A 21,394-nucleotide genomic window follows, 5' to 3' on the forward strand; every position below is an offset into this window, starting at 1 on the left:
GCCCCTAAATATTCCTATGAACAATTAAAAGAAAAAAAAGTTCTGCCCCGTCTCTTGCATACAGCCAATACATGTGCTAAATGCTTCTGGGATTTTTTTTGTAGGAGAAAGGAATAAGATTGCTCGCTAATTTTGTTTTCTGTCTAACCTTGCTCTCCTCATTTTCTCTTCAAATCACAAATGCAAACTCGAACTCTCCTGCAAACACAGTCCTCTGCACCGCAGCGTACAACAGGCAGCCCCCAAGGCAAGTTTCACTTTCACTTTCACGTTCGTTGCTTGCACTTCCTCATCCAGCAAAGGCCACGCCTCAGGGCGGAGACGGATTGACAGTGCGCGCAGCCAAACAGCGCTCCGGCCCGCAGCTGATCGCCCAATCGAGGCTCGGCGATGTGCTATCGGGGCCACGGTGGAACGCGCCGCGCGACTTCCTGAGTTTTGAGTTCTACTTTGTGTGGCTGAAAATAGATCCTCAGCGTTCCTTAAGGGAACGAACCTCTCCGATATGAGGGATGGGTGGACGGAGTTCCCAGGCTGGCGAGGACTCTTGGAGGATTACACCGCCTTCTACGAAGCGAGCTGGCTGGAAGGAAGAGTTCTGATCTGCAACGAGCCGGTTTTAAAAGAGAAAGCTAAGGAGCGCCTGGGGTCGACATCCTGGACGGGGGAAGGATTTAAGGTCCTCGACTTTTACGGGATCGTAGAAGGCTGTCTTAAAAGTCGGGAGGAGCAGGTGGGCGAGGTTCTGAAAAAGCTGATGAAAGCCTTGGAGATGCTGGAGCTCATCTGTGTCAACCTGTTCCTCTCCCCTTGGAGAAAAGAAATACGGACGCTGAAGGTAAGATTGTAAGGGAGAATCTAGATCGCTAGCAAATCGCACTGACATTTATCATTTTTCAGTGTGATCAGGTGACTTCCTGGAGAGCATCTAATTACCCCACATGCAAGGACCTTAAATTGTAGTCCTCATGTGGTGGTTTCTAGGACATGTATGCGCTTTCAGTGCATACCCGTTGCTTACTTTGGTTACTGCGTACAAAAATTTGAAATTCCGCACATTTTAAATTGGTTAAAATAACACAACATACATCACAGTCTTTGAAGAATTAATTTAAAATGTAATACAGAAAAGTTATTACATGATGCAAAATTGCCCTAGAAGTACACTGTAAGAGTGTCCCTTCCATCTCTTTGCCTACTCGCTTGGTCAGACCTCTTTCACTATGCCCTCTCAGGCCCCATCTCCTCCAGGCTCCGATCCTTCCATTCTGTTTCCATCTCCTAGCACTCTGTTTGACCCCCCTCTCGCATACAGCCCCTAACAAGGCTCTCTTTGTCCCTCATACACACACAGGCTTTCTGTCCCATTCCCCTATACACACACCCACCCTCACACAAGCTGCCTCTCTCTCTCTCACGTGCTCACTGGCTCCCACTTTCTCTTGCCACACACACACACACAAGCATCATCCCTCTTTCTCACATACAGGATCCCCATCTCTCACTCATACACATTCCCTCACAATCTCCCTCTCTCTCACATACTTCAACGCAAGAGGTAATGTGGAAAAAAGGATTTCCATTCACAAAAAAGCGGGGAGTAGCTTGCTTGTTACGGCGGTTACTACCCCAAACTAAATAAGTCTGATACTTCACTTTCAATGCATATCCAACATAGCTCTCTGCTTCAATGGCAGGGAAGAAAGACTGATATTTCATGCATACCCCAAACCAAATAAGCCTGATACAGACAACCAACAAGGGCTGAATTACATATCTGAGTAAACAAATAAGCATGGGTGTAGCTTGCTTATTGCGGCAGTTACTACCCCTAACTAAGTAAGCTAGATATTTCACTTGATGCAGTTCCAACATACTGCTCTCTACATTAATGGCGGGGGTGGAAGGGAAATAGAACCAAAAGGTTACTAAGGGCCAAGAGTAACAGATACGTATGAGAGAGAGAGAAAAAAAAAAAAGCACGAAAGCTTGCTGGGCAGACTGGATGGGCCCTTTGGTCTTCTTCTGCCGTCATTTCTATGTTTCTATAAACACACAGACACCCACACATGCACACTTCCTCTCTCTTACACAGGCTCAAGAGGTCAGCTTTCTTGCCTCTCACACTGGGCCTTCTCTGCTGCCAGGCCTGCTCATCTTTGCTGTGAGCAGGATGGGCGCCACTCACAGTAGGGCAGAATGCCGCCACGAGTATTTGGTAGGATGCATTAAATAGTACGGCTGACACATTGACACATTGATCCACTTGGTTAAATATAATTTCCTAGCGTGTAGCAGATGGACTCAGGACCAATGGGTATAGTGTACTCCTGTTAGCAGTTGGAGACGGATCAGATTTCAATCTGACGTCAGCCCCTAGTACATATACCCCTGCAGGAAGTGCAGATCCCCAGTATTTTCCGTCTCCAAAGCAGTTAGGGACTATCTGCACGCTCTCAGAGCGTTAGAACTAAATTACAAAGAAACCCAAATTTAAGAAGAAAAGTTACTTACGGAAGACGAGCCCCGCTCTCCTGCGGTGATACCCTCGGGTCCCTCCCCCAGCTGAGATTCCCGAGGTGATTTCCGTGGTCCCTCGGAGGTGAGTGAGCCTCGGTCCGGCGGCCAAATCGCGGCGGGGACCTAGCCCCCGGCTGAGAGGCAGTGGGTGCACCCTCGAGCGTGGCGGTGAAGGTATTTACCCTCTCCCCCTGCAGCCGGAGACTGCCGGGAGTGAAACCGGGAAGCGCCGAAGACAAGGTAAGGTAGAAATCCTCATTTGTTACCTGGTCTCCGAGGAGAAGAGCAGGTCAGCGACGAGACCAGCGCCACCGGGTTGATCCACCCTAGCAGGGACAGACCCCGGTTAGCCCAAGGGTCTGCCACGTGGAGACCCTCAGAGGCGGTCGCCATCTTGCCCGTGTGCTCGCTGTCGCCATCTTGTCTTCATTCGCCGCTCCGTTCGCCGCACAACCGAACGCACAAAGTTGGTTTTAGGTGCACAAATCTACTTTTGCGCGTACATACACGCACATAGCCCTTGTGCGCATAAGCTACACGCGCATAGGCGAGGCGCACAGATTACGCGCGCCGCGAGCTGTGCGCATAAATAATTCTTGGGCACACAGCCACGCGCATATCTTACACGCGGCCCGAGCGCTCAGGAGCGCTTAAGATTTACGTGCAGTCAACTATGGCACCACCAGAAACTGAGCTAAAAGCGCAAGATCTCTGCCCAGCATGCCACATTAGGGCTGCACAGAGCGAGGCGGCCGATGCCCTATGTTCCCACTGTGAGGATGCCCTGGGGGACCCAGGCCAAGGCCTTGCGCACCCAGGGCCGAGTACCAGCTCCTCGGGTGACACCCCGGACCTAGTAAATCCCAGAGGGACACCCCCTCAGCCGGGGACCCCTAAAGAGCCGGCGCCACTCGGCTTGGACCCTGCGTCGCTCTCATGGGTGGAATTTTTCAAGGGGATTCACACCTTTGTTCGAATGCAAACTGAAGCTTCGCATCCACATGCTCCACGAGAGGACCCTGATGCACCAGGCCCCTCAAGAGAAAGATACAGGCCTCCAAGATCCAGAAGTCCCACTTATGAGGACTCTGACATATCCGAAGAAGAGGCCGAACCCCTGGAAGAAGGAGAACTCCCCTCGGGGACAGAACCTCACCGCACCATGAGACGCTTTTTCTCAAGGGACGTACTCCCGGACTTAGTCTCACAATGTCTCTCGGAGCTCGCCATCCCGGCCCCAGGCACTCCAGGGGAACCTAAGCCGAACCCCCTACTGGAAGGCCTCTGCCAGACCTCTCGCCATTTCCCGCTGTTACAAGCTGCGCAACAGCTAATTGACCTGGAATGGAGCACCCCGGAGTCCACCTTCAAAGGGGGACGAGCCCTGGCAGCCATGTACCCCCTGGACCCGGCAACCAAAGACCTCTTTACCTGCCCAAGAGTGGACGCCGTGGTCTGTGCAATAGCTAAGCGCACCACCATCCCAGTGGAGGGAGGGACAGCGCTCAAGGATGCCCACGACAGGCGCCTGGAGTCCATCCTGAAAACAGTCTTTCGACATCACCGCCATGGCTCTTCAAATCGCGACTTGTTGCACCGTGGTAACACGTGCCTGCTTATCCCAAGCCAGGAATAACATCCCAGGAGAAGCCATGGAACCAGCATTATCCTTTCTAACAGATGCTGCCTCCGACCTCGTACGCACAGCAGCCAGAGGGGTGGCGTCCTCAGTCGCGGCTAGGAGACAACTCTGGCTCCGAAAGTGGTCAGCGGACGCATCCTCCAAAGCTAGACTCATGAGGATGCCATTCAAAGGATCCCTCCTTTTCGGAAGCGAACTGGAGAAACTGGCAGAAAAATGGGGAGACTCCCCATTGCCGCGCTTACCAGAAGACAAGACAGAGAAACCAGCGACCCTTCCCCCCAGATCATCCCAGGGCAGAGGATCACAGCGCTTCAACCCTTATAGCAGGAACAGCTATCAAGCACCACGCTCCACAGGCAAAAACCAGTCCTTTCGGAACAAGTACAACATAGAAACATAGAAATGACGGCAGAAGAAGACCAAATGGCCCATCTAGTCTGCCCAGCAAGCTTCACACATATTTTCTCTCATACTTATCTGTTTCTCTTAGCTCTTGGTTCTATTTCCCTTCCACCCCCACCTTTAATGTAGAGAGCAGTGATGGAGCTGCATCCAAGTGAAATATCCAGCTTGATTCGTTAGGGGTAGTAGCCGCCGCAATAAGCAAGCTGCACCCATGCTTATTTGTTTTACCCAGACTATGTTATTAGCCCTTATTGGTTGTTTTTCTTCTCCCCTGCCGTTGAAGCAGGGAGCTATGCTGGATATGCGTGACGTATAAGTCTTCTCCCATGCCGTTGAAGCAGAGAGCCATGCTGGATGTGCATCGAAAGTGAAGTATCAGGCACATTTGGTTTGGGGTAGTAACCGCCGTAACAAGCCAGCTACTCCCCGCTTTGTGAGTGCGAACCCTCTTTTCTTCTCCCCTGCCGTTGAAGCAGAGAGCTCTGCTGGATGTGTGAAGTATCAGTTTTTCTTCTCCCCTGCCGTTGAATCAGAGAACTTTGCTGTATATGCATTGAAAGTGAAGTATCAGGCTTATTTGATTTGGGGTAGTAACCGCCGTAACAAGCCAGCTACTCCCCTCTTTGTGAGTGTGAATCCTTTTTTCCACATTTCCTCTTGCTGTTGAAGCTTAGAGCGATGTTGGAGTCACCGTAAGCCTGTGTATGTTTATTTAATAAGGGTATTGACTCCAGGCAGTAGCCGTCATTCTGGCGAGTCACCCACTCTTCATTGGCAGCCTCTTGACTTTATGGATCCACAGTGTTTATCCCACGCCCCTTTGAAGTCCTTCACAGTTCTGGTCTTCACCACATCCTCCGGAAGGGCATTCCAGGCATCCACCACCCTCTCCGTGAAGAAATACTTCCTGACATTGGTTCTGAATCTTCCTCCCTGGAGCTTCAAATTGTGACCCCTGGTTCTGCTGATTTTTTTCCTTCGGAAAAGGTTTGTCGTTGTCTTTTGATCATTAACACCTTTCAAGTATCTGAAAGTCTGTATCATATCACCTCTGCTCCTCCTTTCCTCCAGGGTGTACATATTTAGATTCTTCAATCTCTCCTCATACGTCATCCGATGAAGATCCTCCACCTTCCTGGTCGCCCTTCTCTGTACCGCCTCCATCTTGTCTTTGTCTTTTTGAAGGTACGGTCTCCAGAACTGAACACAGTACTCCAGGTGAGGCCTCACCAAGGACCTGTACAAGGGAATAATCACTTCCCTTTTCTTACTCGATATTCCTCTCTCTATGCAGCCCAGCATTCTTCTGGCTTTAGCTATCGCCTTGTCGCATTGTTTCGCCGACTTCAGATCATTAGACACCATCACCCCAAGGTCCCTCTCCTGCTCCGTGCACATCAGCCTTTCCCCCCCATCGAATACAGTTCATTCGGATTTCCACTCCCCATATGCATGACTTTGCACTTCTTGGCATTGAATCTCAGCTGCCATATCTTCGACCACTCTTCCAGTTTCCTTAGATCCCGTCTCATTCTCTCCACTCCTTCCGGCGTGTCCACTCTGTTGCAGATCTTAGTGTCATCCGCAAAAAGACAAACCTTACCTTCTATCCCGTCCGCAATGTCGCTCACAAAGATATTGAACAGGACTGGTCCCAACACCGATCCTTGCGGTACACCACTTAAAACCGCTCTCTCTTCAGAGAAGGTTCCATTTACCATCACACGTTGTCTTCTGTCCGTCAACCAATTTGCAATCCAGGTCACCACCTCGGCACTCACTCCCAAGCTTCTCGTTTTATTCACCAGTCTCCTGTGCGGAACCGTATCAAAAGCTTTGCTGAAATCCAAGTATATGATATCGAGTGCTCTTCCTCTATCCAATTCCTTGGTTACCCAGTCAAAAAAGTCAATCAGATTTGTCTGACAGGATCTTCCTCTGGTGAATCCATGCTGCCTCTGGTCCATCAATTCTCCGGACTGTAGATAGTTCACTATTCTCTCTTTCAACAGTGACTCCATTACTTTTCCCACCACTGAAGTGAGGCTAACTGGTCTGTAGTTACCAGCCTCCTCTCTGTTCCCACTCTTGTGAAGAGGGACCACCACCGCTCTTCTCCAATCACTCGACACCACTCCCGTTTCTAGGGATCTATTGAACAGGTCGCACAGCAGTCCCGCCAGCACATCTCTGAGCTCCCTCAGTATCCTTGGATGAATCCCATCAGGCCCCATGGCTTTGTCCACTTTCAGATTCTTTAGCTCTTCCCATACATTATCTACTGTAAATGGATTTTCCTCTGTTCCGCTTCCCTCCAGTTTCTTGTTGTGTAGAGATGGTCCTTCTCCAGGGTCTTCTTTAGTGAACACAGAGCTGAAGTATTCGTTTAATATTTCTGCCATTTCTTCGTCTCCCTCCACACATTGATCATTTCCACCTTTCAATTTCACTATACCACTTTGGACTTTTCTCTTTTCGCTGATGTATCTGAAAAATGTTTTGTCACCATATTTTATCTCCTTGGCAATCCTCTCTTCTGCTTGACTTTTTGCCAACTTGATTAATTTCTTAGTCTCCCTCAGTTGAATCAGATATTCTTCTTTGTGCTCCTCCCTTTGGGATCTTTTGTATTTCTTGTATGCAGTTCTTTTAGCTTTAATTTTGTCAGCCACCTCCTTTGAGAACCAGATAGGTTTCATTTTTCTTTTGCTTTTCTTTACATTTCTAACATATAGAGCAGTTGCCTTGGCGATTGCTCCTTTTAGATTGGTCCACTGTTGATCCACATCTCTCTCATTTTCCCATCCATTTAGTTCTTCCTCTAGGTACTTCCCCATTTCCTCAAAGTCTGTGTTTTTGAACTGTAAAACTCGGGTCTTTGTGGTTCTTTTCCCTATTCTTTTAGTGATATTAAACCATACCGTTTGATGATCACTGGTGCAGAGGAACCGGCTCTGGTTCAGGCCCTAGCCGCACCCCACAATGAGATTCAGCCAACCCGTCTAAAGGAAGAAGGGGGCAGACTAACCCTATTCTACTGCAGATGGGTCGAGATAACTTCGGACAAGTGGGTCCTAGCCATCATTCGAGAGGGGTACTATTTGGATTTCCTGCGAACCCCTCCGGACAAGTTTGTGGAGTCTCCTTGCCACGACCCTGCCAAGAGGGCGGCAATGGAATCCACGCTAAACAGACTTCTGGCTCTCAAGGCCATCATACCGGTACCTCCACAGGAAGCAAATACTGGGCATTATTCCATTTACTTTATCGTTCCCAAGAAAGAGGGAATGTTCCGGCCCATCCTGGACCTCAAGTCTTTCAACCGTCACTTGAGGATCCCCCGCTTCCGCATGGAAACCCTGCGCTCCGTGATAAAGGCAATACAACCGGGAGAGTTCCTCACTTTCCTGGATCTCTCAGAAGCCTACCTGCATATACCAATTCACCAGGAACACCAGAGATATCTACGCTTCAAGGTCCTGGACCGCCACTACCAGTTCCAGGTGCTTTCCTTCGGGTTAGCCACAGCTCCCCGGACATTTACCAAGGTAAGAGTGGTGGTGGCAGCAGCATTGAGGAAGGAAGGGATCCTGGTACACCCTTACCTAGACGATTGGCTGATCAGAGCGAAGTCACCAGCAGAAAGCCACCAAGCGACCAGCAGAGTCATAACTCTACTAGAGAGCCTAGGATGGGTGGTCAACACAAACATCTACAGCCATCCTAGTCACTGGAATACCTAGGAGTCCGATTCGACACCAAAGAAGACAACATCAGCCTGACCCTCCCGAGGAGATCAAAACTGTGGAACCGGCTGCAAACACTACTGAACGACCCTCGTCCCACAGCATGGGATTACCTGCAAGTCCTCGGGCTGATGGCATCCACGCTGGAAGTAGTGCCATGGGCAAGAGCCCACATGAGGCCCCTTCAGCACTCTCTCCTATCAAGATGGAGCCCACGGACCCAGAACTACACCGTTCGGCTGGCACTCCCACGCAGGCTCCGGACCCAGCTACGGTTGTGGCTACAGACCAACCACATAAACAGGGGATCAAGACTATCCTCCCCGACATGGACCCTGCTCACCACAGACGCCAGTCTACGAGGATGGGGGGCACACTGCGAGGAGTTTACCGCCCAAGGGCGGTGGAACACCGAAGAGGCAGGATGGAACATCAACCACCTGGAAGCAAGGGCAGTCAGACTAGCCTGCCTACGATTCGCCCACAGAATCCGGGAGAAAGCAGTAAGGGTGATGTCAGACAACGCCACAACAGTAGCCTACATCAACCGACAAGGGGGCACCAGAAGCCAGCAGGTGTTCCTAGAAATAGACCCACTGATGGCATGGGCGGAAGCAAATCTCCAGGAGATCTCTGCCGTCCACATCGCCGGGAAAGACAACATAACGGCGGACTACCTCAGCAGAGAAAGCCTAGATCCCGGAGAATGGAAGCTGTCGGCCACAGCATTCCAGATAATAGTGAACCGGTGGGGGACACCAGTCATGGATCTTCTGGCAAGCAGAGCCAATGCGCAAGTACCCAGATAATTCAGCAGCAGACGGGAACCGCAGTCTCAAGGAATCGATGCCCTGGTGCAGACCTGGCCACCGGGGACCCTACTATACGCCTTCCCGCCGTGGCCCTTGCTGGGCACAATCATTCACAAGATATAGCTACTCAAGGGACTAGTTCTTCTGGTGGCTCCAGATTGGCCAAGAAGACCGTTGTACGCGGACATGAGAAGACTACTGTCAGGGAACCCTCTTCCCCTGCCTCCTCACAGAGACCTACTACAGCAAGGACCGATCCTCCACGAGGACCCAGCTCAATTCTCTCTTACGGTCTGGCCATTGAGAGGGCTTGCCTGAGGAAGAACGGATACTCGGGGGCTGTAATCGACACCCTCCTCCGAGCACGCAAGTTCTCCACTTCACTAATGTACATAAGGATTTGGAGAGTATTCGAAGCCTGGTGCAATGATCACAACATCAACCCACGCTCATTCAAAGTTCCAGTGATCCTGGAATTCCTACAGAACGGGCTTCAGAAGGGCCTGTCCCTCAATTCCATCAAGGTACAGGTGGCAGATTTATTGTGCTACGGCGCCAGGAGTGAAGGCGACAGCATAGCTTCTCACCCAGACGTGTCACGCTTCCTGAAGGGAGTCAAACACATCCGCCCACCCCTAAAGTCCTATCTATGGAATCTCAACCTCGTCCTGGACTTTCTAGCAGGAAACAGTTTCAGACCCCTCCGAGGCCTGTCTCTCCGTCTCTTGACTTTAAAGACTGTATTTTTGCTGGCAGTCTGCTCAGCCCACCGCATCTCGGAACTACAAGCACTGTCCTGCCGTGAACTGTTCCTCAGGTTCACACCGGGATCCATACAACTACGCACGGTTCCCTCGTTCCTCCCCAAAGTGGTCTCTCACTTCCACCTTAACCAGACCATCTCACTCCCATCGGCGGATGCCCTGAAGAATTCAGAAGAAGCCCGGAGCCTACGCCACCTCAACGTTGGCAGACTCTTATCCAGATACCTGGAAATATCGGAACCTGTCAGAAAGACGGACCACTTTTTGTCCTTCAGAGCGGGAAGAAACAAGGGGAAGCGGCCTCGCAGGCCACCATAGCCCGCTGGATCAAGGAAGTTATCAAGGCGGCCTACATAGAAGCAGGAAAGCCCCCGCCTCTACAGGTCAAGGCCCATTCGACCAGAGCCCAGGCAGCGTCCTGGGCGGAGACCAGAATGATGTCACCCACCGAGATTTGCAGGGTGGCGACATGGTCCTTCATCCACACTTTCTCCAGATTTTACTGTCTCGACGTTCAAGCTCGGGAGGATACGGCATTTGCAAGGGCAATACTGAGTGGGTCACGGCCAGCCTCCCACCCAGTTCAGGAGTAGCTTTTATACATCCCATTGGTCCTGAGTCCATATGCTACACGCTAGGAAATGGAGAAATTACTTACCTGATAATTTCGTTTTCCTTAGTGTAGACAGATGGACTCAGTATCCCGCCCTTGGCTGCCGGACACATACATGATTCAAGGGTATGCCAGATTTCCATTTAACCAGGATATCCACCCTACCGGGTGTCGACGCTTCATGTTGAGCTCTCTGGCAGTCTCCAGCTATAGCTCACCAACCAATCTATTAATCAGGTTAATCAAGTTTTAACGTTAACCAAGTTATAAAGTTATTCAAGTTATAAATTTAATCAATCAGTCAAACATATATCCAAGATGCTTTGCAAGGAAGAATACGGAAGATCTGCACTTCCTGCAGGGGTATATGTACTAGGGGCTGACGTCAGATTGAAATCTGATCCGTCTCCAACTGCTAACAGGAGTACACTATACCCATTGGTCCTGAGTCCATCTGTCTACACTAAGGAAAACGAAATTATCAGGTAAGTAATTTCTCCAATACAGATAAACAAACACGTTGTAGGCATCAGCGATACCTTTTTATTGGAATAACTTGCATGAATTTGCAACTAGCTTTTGAAAACTATGCTTCCGGTTCAGAATGAACCGGAAGCATAGTTGCTTTAGGGCGGTGCTATTTGCAAAGATTTATGACATAAGAGAATGGAGGTCACAGGGTGCTATGTGCTTGCGCAGGGCTGAGAAAATTGAAGGAGACAAACAGCAGAATTTATAGTTTCAGGAGGATTGTGGCTAGGAAAAGGTGAGGAAACCAATGTCCTTATGACGTCCCTTAGTGTTTGATCATTTTAATGGCTTATGTTTCTGCATACTTTTCATGTACACTTTTAGTATCTTGCTCATCGATGGCCATGGACTGCCTAGAACGTTCCCTCACGGAAGCGTCTAATCTTACGTCTCTTTGTGATGTGGTAGCTTATGTCTGTGAAGATTTATTTTCGTTTTAATTTTCAGATCCGTTTCACTGATGTATCCGCCTTCATATGTTCTTGTCTAGATAATATACACTATGGGGTAGATTTTCCACTTTGCACACGCGCACACATGGACGTGCCGACTTTCTACCATGCGTGTGCCAGCGCGCGCATGGTGGAAAATCTGTGGGCCGCCCGCACATGCGTGCCGAATTTTATAACCCGCGTGTGTGTACGTGCGGGCGGCACACGCAAGGGGGAGACGCATTCCGGCTTTCCCCTGTTCCCTCCCAGTCCGCTCCAATTAAGGAGTGGACTGGACGGGAACTTCTCTAACCCCCATCTACCCTCCCTTCCCCTAAACCCTACCTTTTTCTATTTTTCTTCTTTATTACACAATTTACTTCAACTCCCGAGCTGAAGTAAATTGCACATGCCAGCAGCCAGGTCTTTAGGACAGCGAACAAGGGCGCTGTCCCGACCCGCCCCTTCAAAGAGGCCCCGCACTTATTCACGTACCGGTGTTTATGCGGGTGGCTGGGCCTCTTCGAAAATTCACGCAGTGCACACAAGGCCCAGCCACCCGCGTAAACACCAGGATTATTGCGCACGGGCAGTTGAAAATCTACCCTTGTGTTAAGGAGGCACATGAATATGATCCCTGCTGCTGAATATCTTTCCCCACATGGATACCCATCAGGGATGGATTGCAGGAAAACATCAGCATAGAGATAGCCCACCGGCTATCTGACTTCCTCATGTCCTTTCCTTGCAGCACATGCATCAACAGATCCCACAAACACGCCAAGTAAATCCAGGAACATGGCAGAATTGACCCAAAAATCTCCAAAACCAACCACATTTTTCCAAAGTAACTAAGTAGTAGAGTACAAGCTAGACCAGGGCTGAGCAAACACAGCCCAGTTCCAGCCATGCAAATTGGTTGGGGCCCCCACCAATCTGCTTATGTATGTCTATAAGATATTTTATATTTACATGTACAGGTGTGTGTGTGTGTATACACATATATGCACACTCACATAGATATGACATTCCTAGTCTGGTCAACCAATCAGTTCTTGAACCACTTACAAATAAGCCAACCATGCTGTCAGTCAGTATCAGCTACACACCACACACAGGGCCGGAGAGAGCAGGAATTAGGCCTGTGCCAGCTAAGAAAAGTAGGCCCCTATGTAAGGTTCTGATGTGATACTTAATCGTTTTCTAAATTTCCCAAATAATTTTTATTTATTTAAGAAAGCTTTACAAGCTTTTTTGTTAAAAATTTCAATTGTACTTGAAGAATTTGCTATTTATACATGTTAGAAATAGATATTTAGCTTTTTTTAAAATTTTGCCCAACAAAAGTAGGCCCCTTGAACATTGTAGGCCATGCTGGCACCCCCTCTCATGGAGTACACACACACACACGTGCACGCTCAGATCCAGATTTTGAGAGTGGCATATACACACTGACAGACACTCTCTCTCAGACACACCCACACACAGAGTGAGAGTGAGTGCGTGTGTGTCTCACTCAGACTTGCTAGCGAGACTCCAAATATTACACCAGGTCTTAATACACCCATACTCCTACTATTAAGAAAACAGAAGAAAGCTACATGTTATAGATCCCTACACAGAAACTACAAGCTAGCAAAATACCTCACTTCAGTCACACCTGCAGAACACAGACCCCCACCAAATACAGAATAAAGAAATAATAAAGTATAAATAGAAACTTGCAGACAAAAACCGTAAAAAGCCAGAACTTGTATGCAGAGCAACAATGGAAAAACTTCAACAAAGGTGCAAGATCTTGGTCATTTTTTTCAACTATTTCAAAATAGCATAACCACCTTATGTGCTTATATTATATGTAGGACCACCACTATATCAGCTAATACTACATTTTTTTGTGCTGAAATTCAGTTGGTCCATTTTTTGGAAATTTAAGTGAAATGCAAATAAAAATAAGCGGCATTGATTTTGTAAGTCTCACTTTGAAGAACGGCTGCATCCCAGATTAATAAGTGAACCAAAAATAGTCATTTGAACAAATAGCGATACTTAGCTTATAATATCTATCAAACTTACAGAAGACTTTTGAGATGGACTCCACCGTGGCCTTGCTGAGTCATTGTTCAGGCCACAACTGGTGGCCTCCATCATGGCCCCGAAGGCCTCTCTTCCAGCTACAGTGAGATGGGCTCCACTGCGGCTTTGCTGAGCCATTCTTTAGGCCGTGATGAGTGGGCTCCGTCATGGCCCCAAAGGCCTCTCTGACCACTGTGAGATGGGCTCCATCATGGCCCCTTCGAATCTTTGGCCACGCCTGGCAAGCAGAGGAATCATGTGACTAGAGAGACCAGCCCACCAGGGGATGCCTGATCTCCTGATATCCATGAGGTCCTGGTCCTCTGAATCCTGCTGATGATGTAGAGCAATGGTTCTCAAACTTACCAGAAAAAGAGCATTTTCAGTGGCAGGTCCTGTTTTATGGAATTCACTCCCAGACCACATTCGTCTTACTTCATCAATACAACAGTTTAAAAAACTATTGAAAACATACTTATTTCAGAAAGCATACACTCTAACTACTTCATAAGATCAACATTTATTCACTTCAACTGTCCTCTCTTCTCAGATCCATTCACACCATATAATATTTACCTTCTGTTAATATCCTGTGAAAAAATAGTTGGATATGATTATATACTGCACTATGTTAGTCTTTTAATTGTTTTATTTTTGTTTTATTTTGTCAAGTTTATCTATTATGTATGTTAGGTTGTAAACCGTTTTGAGTAATTCTTTTGAATTGTAAAAGCGGTATATAAACATTTTTAAATAAATAAAAATAAATAAATAAAAAACAGTTTGTCACCATACTTTCCGGTCCCCCCCCTGCCCCAGTAAAATAGGAACTCTTCCTCCGCCTGGGCTTAAAATGCTGCTAGACTGGGCAGAACACTGCAGGAGAACTGGAATCAGCGGCACCAGCATGGTCTCTTCTTCCCGCCCTTGGAAGAGGAACTGATATGCAGCAGCTATGCGCAGGAAGAAGAGATCATGCTAGTACGAGCAGCATGGCCCAAAGAAGAGGCGCGGCATGGAGCAACGTCAGCCCCTGCAGCCGATGGGACTCCTTTCTCGAAGCTGGAAGGTGGTTAAAGAAAGAGTTGAGTGAGAAAGCATATATGTTTGACATCCTGTGTGCGTGTGTGTGTGAGACAGCATGTATGTGAATGACTGAGCCTGTATGTGTGTGTGATTGAGAGCCTGTGTTTGTGAGTTGCATGAATGTAAGTGTATGATTGAGAACAGGTATGTGAGAGAGATCATGTGTATTGGAGAAATTACTTACCTGATAATTTCGTTTTCCTTAGTGTAGACCAGAGCTTTCCAAACTGTGTGTCGCGCAAGCCCGGGCCACATAGCCGCTCCCCTCCAGCGAGTCACTTTTTTTTTTTTTTCAGTTCGTGAGTTGCTTATTATTGGGCGATTTTTGCTGTCAATCGTGTTTTTTTGGGGCTTTGTGGGTGGGACTTGAGCCCAGCTCTCCCTGTCATTGGCTGCTGCTGCTGATGAGGCCTGGCCACGCGGAGAACTGACTGCAAGCAACAGTGTTTGGTGATCATGGAAGGTGTTTTGCACCCCAGCAGGCTTGAACCCAGAAGGGAGTGAAGCACTTAACTGGCAACAATCAAAAAGAAAGGGTACATGAGTGTGGGGGACAGACATCTGCTTGGGCTTGTTTTTTTGGAAAATAGTGCTTGTTTTTTCATGAAACACTGGCAACAATAAAAAAGAAGAGGTACATGAGTGTGGGGGCCAGACGTGCTGAGGGGGGGGGGGGGGAGATATAAATGTATGGGGGCCAGACATGTGCTTGGGGGGAGAGAGATGAGTATGTGGGGACAGACATGTGCTTGGGCTTTTTTTTTTTTTTTTTTTAAATAGTGCTTGTTTTTTCATGAAACAGTGGCAACAATCAAAAAGAAGAGGTACATGAATGTGGGGGCCAGACGTGCTTGGGGGGGGGGGGGGGGGGGGGAGAGATGAGTGTGTGGGGGCCAGACGTGCTTGGGGGGGAGAGAGATGAGTGTGTGGGGGCCAGACATGTGCTTGGGGGGGAGAGAGATGAGTGTGTGGGGGCCAGACATGTGCTTGGGGGGAAAGAGATGAGTGTGTGGGGGCCAGACGTGCTTGGGGGGGGGGAGAAATGAGTGTGTGGGGGACTGTGTGCTTGAGGAGAGAGATGAGTGTGTGGGGGACAGACAATTTGTTTTATTATTGTTACTCAAATTATAACAATAACATTAATCTTGGAATATTATATATTTTTAATATAAATGAAAGGTTTTCATGAGATAGGTTGTGTCATAAAACATTTTATTTATGTATATATTTAAGGAAACATACATAAATTGTCAAAATACATTTCATTCGTTTAACCTTTACCCTCTGGTTTGCTAGTAGATTGAATTACTGTGTCGTGAAATTATGTTTGTCTAAAAAGTGTGTCACCAACATGAAAAGTTTGGAAAGCTCTGGTGTAGACAGATGGACCCAGGACCAATGCGTATAGTGTGCTCCTGATAGCAGTTGGAGACGAAGTCAGATTTCAATCTGATGTCAGCACTACATAAACCCGTGCAGGAAGCTCTGCTCTTCAGTCTTCTCCTCGAAAAGCAATTGTGGATATATGTGTGTTTGAATAACTTGATTAACTTGAACTGGTTGACGTGATTTCTAGCTGGAGACCGCCAGTGCACTCAACCGAGAAACGCCGACACCCAGCAACTATGGGTGTCTTACCTAGGGGTGAAATCTGGCATACCCGTGCTTGTCTTGCTCTCGAGGATTGTCCCCCGAGGTTTCCGTATTTCAGGGCAGCCGTGGGCGGGATGCTGAGTCCATCTGTCTACACTAAGGAAAACGAAATTATCAGGTAAGCAATTTCTCCATTTCTTAGTGTGTAGCAGATGGACTCAGGACCAATGGGATGTACAAAAGCTATTCCCTGCCCTTGCGAATGCTGTGTCCTCTCGGGCCTGAACATCCAGGCGGTAGAACCTCGAGAAGGTGTGAATGGAGGACCAGGCCGCCGGCTGACAGATCTCGGCGGGTGACGGCATCTTGGTTTCTGCCCAGGACACCACCTGGGCCCTTGTGGAATGGGCCTTGACTTGTAGAGGTGGAGGCTTTCCTGCCTCTACCTCTACAAGTCTACCTCTATCTTCTTTGATCCAGCGGGCTACGGTTGCCCGCAAGGCCGCTTCCCCTTGTTTCTTCCCGCTGTGTAGGACGAATAGGTGATCAGTCTTTCGTACAGGTTCCAATCTTTCCAGGTATCTGACTAGGAGTTTGCTGACGTTAAGATGGTGAAGAAGGCATGAATCTTCTAAATCCTTGTGCTCGTCTGGAGATGGCAGCGAGATGGTTTGGTTTAGATGGAAATGAGAAACCACCTTTGGAAGGAAGGAGGGGGCAGTGGGGAGCTGTATGGATCCCAGTGCGAATCTGAGAAACGGTTCCTGATAGGATAGTGCTTGAAGTTCGGAGATGCGATGGACTGAATATATTGCCAGTAGGAATGCAGTCTTCAAGGTCAGAAGGCATAGGGACAGACCACGGTTAGGTCTGAAAGAGGCTCCCACTAGGAACTCTAGTACTAGATTGAGGTTCCATAGGGGTACCGGCCACTTTAGTGGTGGTCGGATTTGCTGGACCCCTCTCAGGAAGCGGGAGGCATCTGGATGGGAAGATAGACTGATGCTGTCCACTTTGGCTCTGAAGCAGGCCAGTGCGGCCACCTGAACCTTGAAGGAGTTGAGACAACCCCTTCTGTAAGCCATCCTGCAGAAATTCCAGGATTGTGGGGATTTTGACTGTCCGTGGAAGGAAGTCGCAGTCTTCACATCAGGCTTCGAATATTCTCCATATTCGTATATAGGTAAGAAACGTGGAAAACTTGCGTGCTCTGAGCAAGGTGTCAATCACTGCCCCGGAGTATCCGCTCTTCCTCAGGCGCGTCCTCTCAATGGCCAGACCGTAAGAGAGAATCAAGTTGGGTCTTCGTGGAGGATCAGTCCTTGCTGGAGCAGATCCTTGTGTGGAGGTAGAGACAGGAGGCTCCCTGCTAGAAGTCTTCACCTGTCTGCGTACCACATCCTTCTTGGCCAGTCTGGGGCTACTAGAAGTACTAGCCCCCTGTGGCGCTCTATCTTGCAGATGATCCCGCCCAGTAGTGGCCATGGAGGAAAGGCATACAGCAGGTCTTCCTGTGGCCAGGTCTGGACAAGGGCATCGATCCCCTGTGATTGTGGTTCTCATCTGCGGCTGAAGAAGTTGGGAACTTGGGCGTTGGACCGGGTTGCCAGAAGATCCATAGCTGGGGATGCCCAGCGGTTTATTATCAACTGGAAGGCTGTGGTTGACAGCATCCATTCCCCTGGGTCTAGACTTTCTCTGCTGAGGTAATCCGCAGTGACGTTGTCTTTTCCCACGATGTGGACGGCAGAGATCCCTTGCAGGTTTGCTTCCGCCCATGCCATTAGGGGATCTATTTCCAGGGACACCTGTTGGCTTCTGGTTCCTCCCTGGCAGTTGCTGTAGGCAACTGTTGTGGCATTGTCTGACATGACTGACAGATTCGCCCCGGAGTCTGTGACTGAATCGTAGGCAGATTAGCCTGACTGCCCGGGTTTCCAGTCGGTTGATGTTCCATCCCGACTCTTCCTTGTCCCATTACCCCTGGCCCGTCAATTTCTGGCAGTGGGCTCCCCACCCTCGTAGGCTCGCATCTGTGGTGAGCAAGACCCAGGTCGGTGGGGATAGCCTTACTCCCTTGCTCAGATGGTCTTCTTGTAGCCACCGTTGGAGCTGGAGCCGTACCTCTGCCAGTAGCTGGAGGCGAACGGTGTAATCCTGGGACATCGGGTTCCATCATGACAGTAGGGAACGTTGTTGTAGTGGTCGCATGTGGGCCCTTGCCCATGGGACGACTTCTGGGGTTGATGTCATGAGGCCGAGGACTTGGAGGTAGTCCTATACCGTGGGGCGAGCACCGTTCAACAGTTTTCTCAACTGGTCCATCAATTTCCTTCTCCCTGTAAGGGGAAGAACGACCTTGACTTGTTTGGTGTCGAACTGGATTCCAAGGTATTCTAGTGATTGGGAGGGCTGCAGGCAGCTCTTGGTTGTGTTGACGACCCGGAGATTCTGAAGTAGATTCTTGACTCTGATGGTCGCCTGATGACTTTCCTCTGGAGATTTTGCCCTGATCAGCCAATCGTCCAGGTGCGGGTGTACAAGGATTCCTTCTTTCCTCAGTGTCGCCGCCACTACAACCATAATTTTGGTGAACGTCTGAGGGCCAGTAGCTAGTCTGAAGGGTAGCGCCCGGAACTGGTAGTGATGGACCAGGATCACAAAGCATAGAAAGTGCTGGTGGTCGTGATGGACCGGGATGTGGAGATAGGCTTCTGACAGATCCAGGGAGGTCAGGAATTCTCCCGGCATTGCCCTTATGACCAAGCGCAGGGTTTCCATGTAGAAGTGTTGTACCCTCAGGTAGCGGTTGACAGACTTGAGGTCCAGGCTGGGCCGGAATGTTCCCTCTTTCTTGGGGGCGATAAAATAGATGGAATAGTGTCCAGTATTTTGTTGGTGCGTGGGCACCGGTGTTATAGCCTTTAGGGTGAGCAATTTTGTCAGTGTGGTTTCCATGGCCGACCTCTTGGAGGGGGACTGGCAAGGGGATTTCACAAATATGTCTGGAGGGATGCTGTGGAAGTTCAGATAGTATCCCTCTCGAATGATGGTTAGGATCCACTTGTCCGACGTTATCTCGACCCATCTTTGGTAGAATAGGGCTTCTTCCTGTGGATGGGTCTGTTGATTCTCATTGTGGGTGCGGCTGGGGCCTGTACCTGAGCTGGCTTCCCTCTTGTTGTGTCTGTTCCGAAAGGACTGGCCCCTGCCTGCAGGGCGAGGTGCTTGGTATGTGTTTTTGTACGGTCTAAAACGCTGTGATCCTCTGTCCTTGGGTGTTCAGGGGGAGGGGCATTGGCTTCTTTTGTTCCTGTCCTCCAGTAGCCAAGGTACTGGGGATTCGCCCCATTTGTCGGCTAACTTCTCCAGTTCGCTTCCGAACAGGAGGGCTCCTTTAAAGGGCATTCTCGTGAGTTTCATCTTGGAAGTCGCGTTGGCTGACCAGCTTTGGAGCCAGAGTTGCCTTCTGGCTGCCACTATGGATGAGACGGCCCTGGCTGAGGTGCGCACCACGTCGGAGGTCGCATCCGTGAGGAAAGATATCGCCGGTTCTAATGTTTTGACAGACGTGATTGCGTCCCTGGAAAGCGACAAGCAGGCACGTGTCATCATGGCGCAGCAGGCAGCGATCTGCAGGGACATAGCTGTGACGTCAAATGACTGTTTAAGGATGGATTCCTGACATCTGTCCTGGGCATCCTTGAGTGCTGCTCCTCACTCGACTGGAATGGTGGTGTGCTCTGCGACAGCGCAGACCATGGCGTCCACTTTGGGGGAACCCCAGGAGTTCTTTGGCTGAGGGTTCCAGGGGGTATAGGGCTTATAGGGCCCGTCCTCCTTTGAAACTGGCCTCTGGAGCATTCCATTCCAAGTCAATCAGTTGTATGGCCTGCAGCATTGGGAAATGGCATGAGGCCTGACGCAACCAGACCAAAACAAGGTTAGTCTTTGGCTCCCCTGCAGTGCTTGTGCCTGGGATGTTCAGCATCTTCAGGCTCAGAGACACGACATCTGATAATTAGTCTTTGGAGAAGAAACACATCATGGTTCGGTATGGTTCTGTTCCTGGAGGGATTTTCCCCTTCCTCCAGGGAGTCTGGCTCTTCCTTAGAAGTGTCCATGTCCCCCAAGGGGAAGCTTTTGTCCGGAGGAGGTACGTCTCGGGGAGGCTGAGAGGGGCCTGGAAGGTTTTGGTCTTCTGCTGGAGGCTGTGGTACAGATTGTGCCTGGACAAAGGTTTGCAGCCCTTTGAAGAATTCCACCCAGGAAAAGGTTACTGGGTCTATATTGAGACCAGCGGCATTCCCCGAGGGTCCCATCTGAGGAGGGGCTGAGCCGGGGACTATCGTTGGTGGAGCCGGATTCTTCTACTGGCAGAGGGGGGGCCTTGTCTCTGTTCCCCCAGAGCCTCTTCACACTGTAGCTACAGGGCAGTAGCCACTTCGTGTTGCGCAGCTCTCAGGTGGCAGGCTGGGCAGAGGGCTTGTCCCTTGGCTTTCTTGGCCGGTGGTGCCATGATTTGTGCACGTAGACTCGTTCAAAACTCATCTGCACGCTTATATGCGTGCGCCGGGAGGCTTAGATATGCACTCCGGGTGCACTGATGCTGTGCGTGCAAGCTGCGAAGATGTGCGTGCAGGCCGCTATGCGTGCTTATAGAGATGCGCGCGCCGCTGTGCGCACAGGCCCCTTCGTGCTCATCGCTGCGCAGACCGCTGAGCGCACAAGTAGTTTATGTGCCCACTTCGCCGCTGTGTGCAAGGCTCAGTTGTGCGGACAATACGGCGATCAAGGGGGGGGAAATGGCGTGCCCCCCCCCGAGGTTCTCCACATGGGAGGACCCTCATACCGGATCGGGGTCTAGCCCGGATGGGGCTGCTCAACCCAATAGGACAGACGCTGGATGTCTATCTGTGTGGTTATCCAAGTCTCGGAGACCGGAGACTTTAAGAAAAGTTTTCTACCTTACCTTGTCTTGGCACTTCCCGGTCTCGTGCCAGGCGGTCTCTGGCTGTGGGGGGAGAGGGAAAATACCTTCACTGCGGCGCTCTGTTTTGCACCCGCTGCCTCTCAGCCACTCCCGTTCCTGGGGGCTAAGTCCATGCTGGGAACTGGCTGCCGGACCGAGGCTTACCTCTGAGGGATCTCGGAAACCACCTCAGGAATTCT

General features: G+C 49.7%; 1 protein-coding gene across 1 annotated transcript in view; it reads left to right on the forward strand.

Moving 5' to 3' along the window:
• The first annotated feature begins 212 nt into the window (after nucleotides 1-212).
• Nucleotides 213-21,394, forward strand: part of LOC115095024 — a 33,567-nt gene continuing 12,385 nt past the window's right edge. The window contains exon 1 of the mRNA XM_029608182.1: nucleotides 213-838. Within this exon, the coding sequence (XP_029464042.1) occupies nucleotides 506-838 (333 nt within the window). The 5' untranslated portion in view covers nucleotides 213-505. The remainder of the gene's footprint in view (nucleotides 839-21,394) is intronic.

Source organism: Rhinatrema bivittatum, chromosome 7 (genome assembly GCF_901001135.1).
Source record: "Rhinatrema bivittatum chromosome 7, aRhiBiv1.1, whole genome shotgun sequence".
Classification (NCBI taxonomy): domain Eukaryota; kingdom Metazoa; phylum Chordata; class Amphibia; order Gymnophiona; family Rhinatrematidae; genus Rhinatrema; species Rhinatrema bivittatum.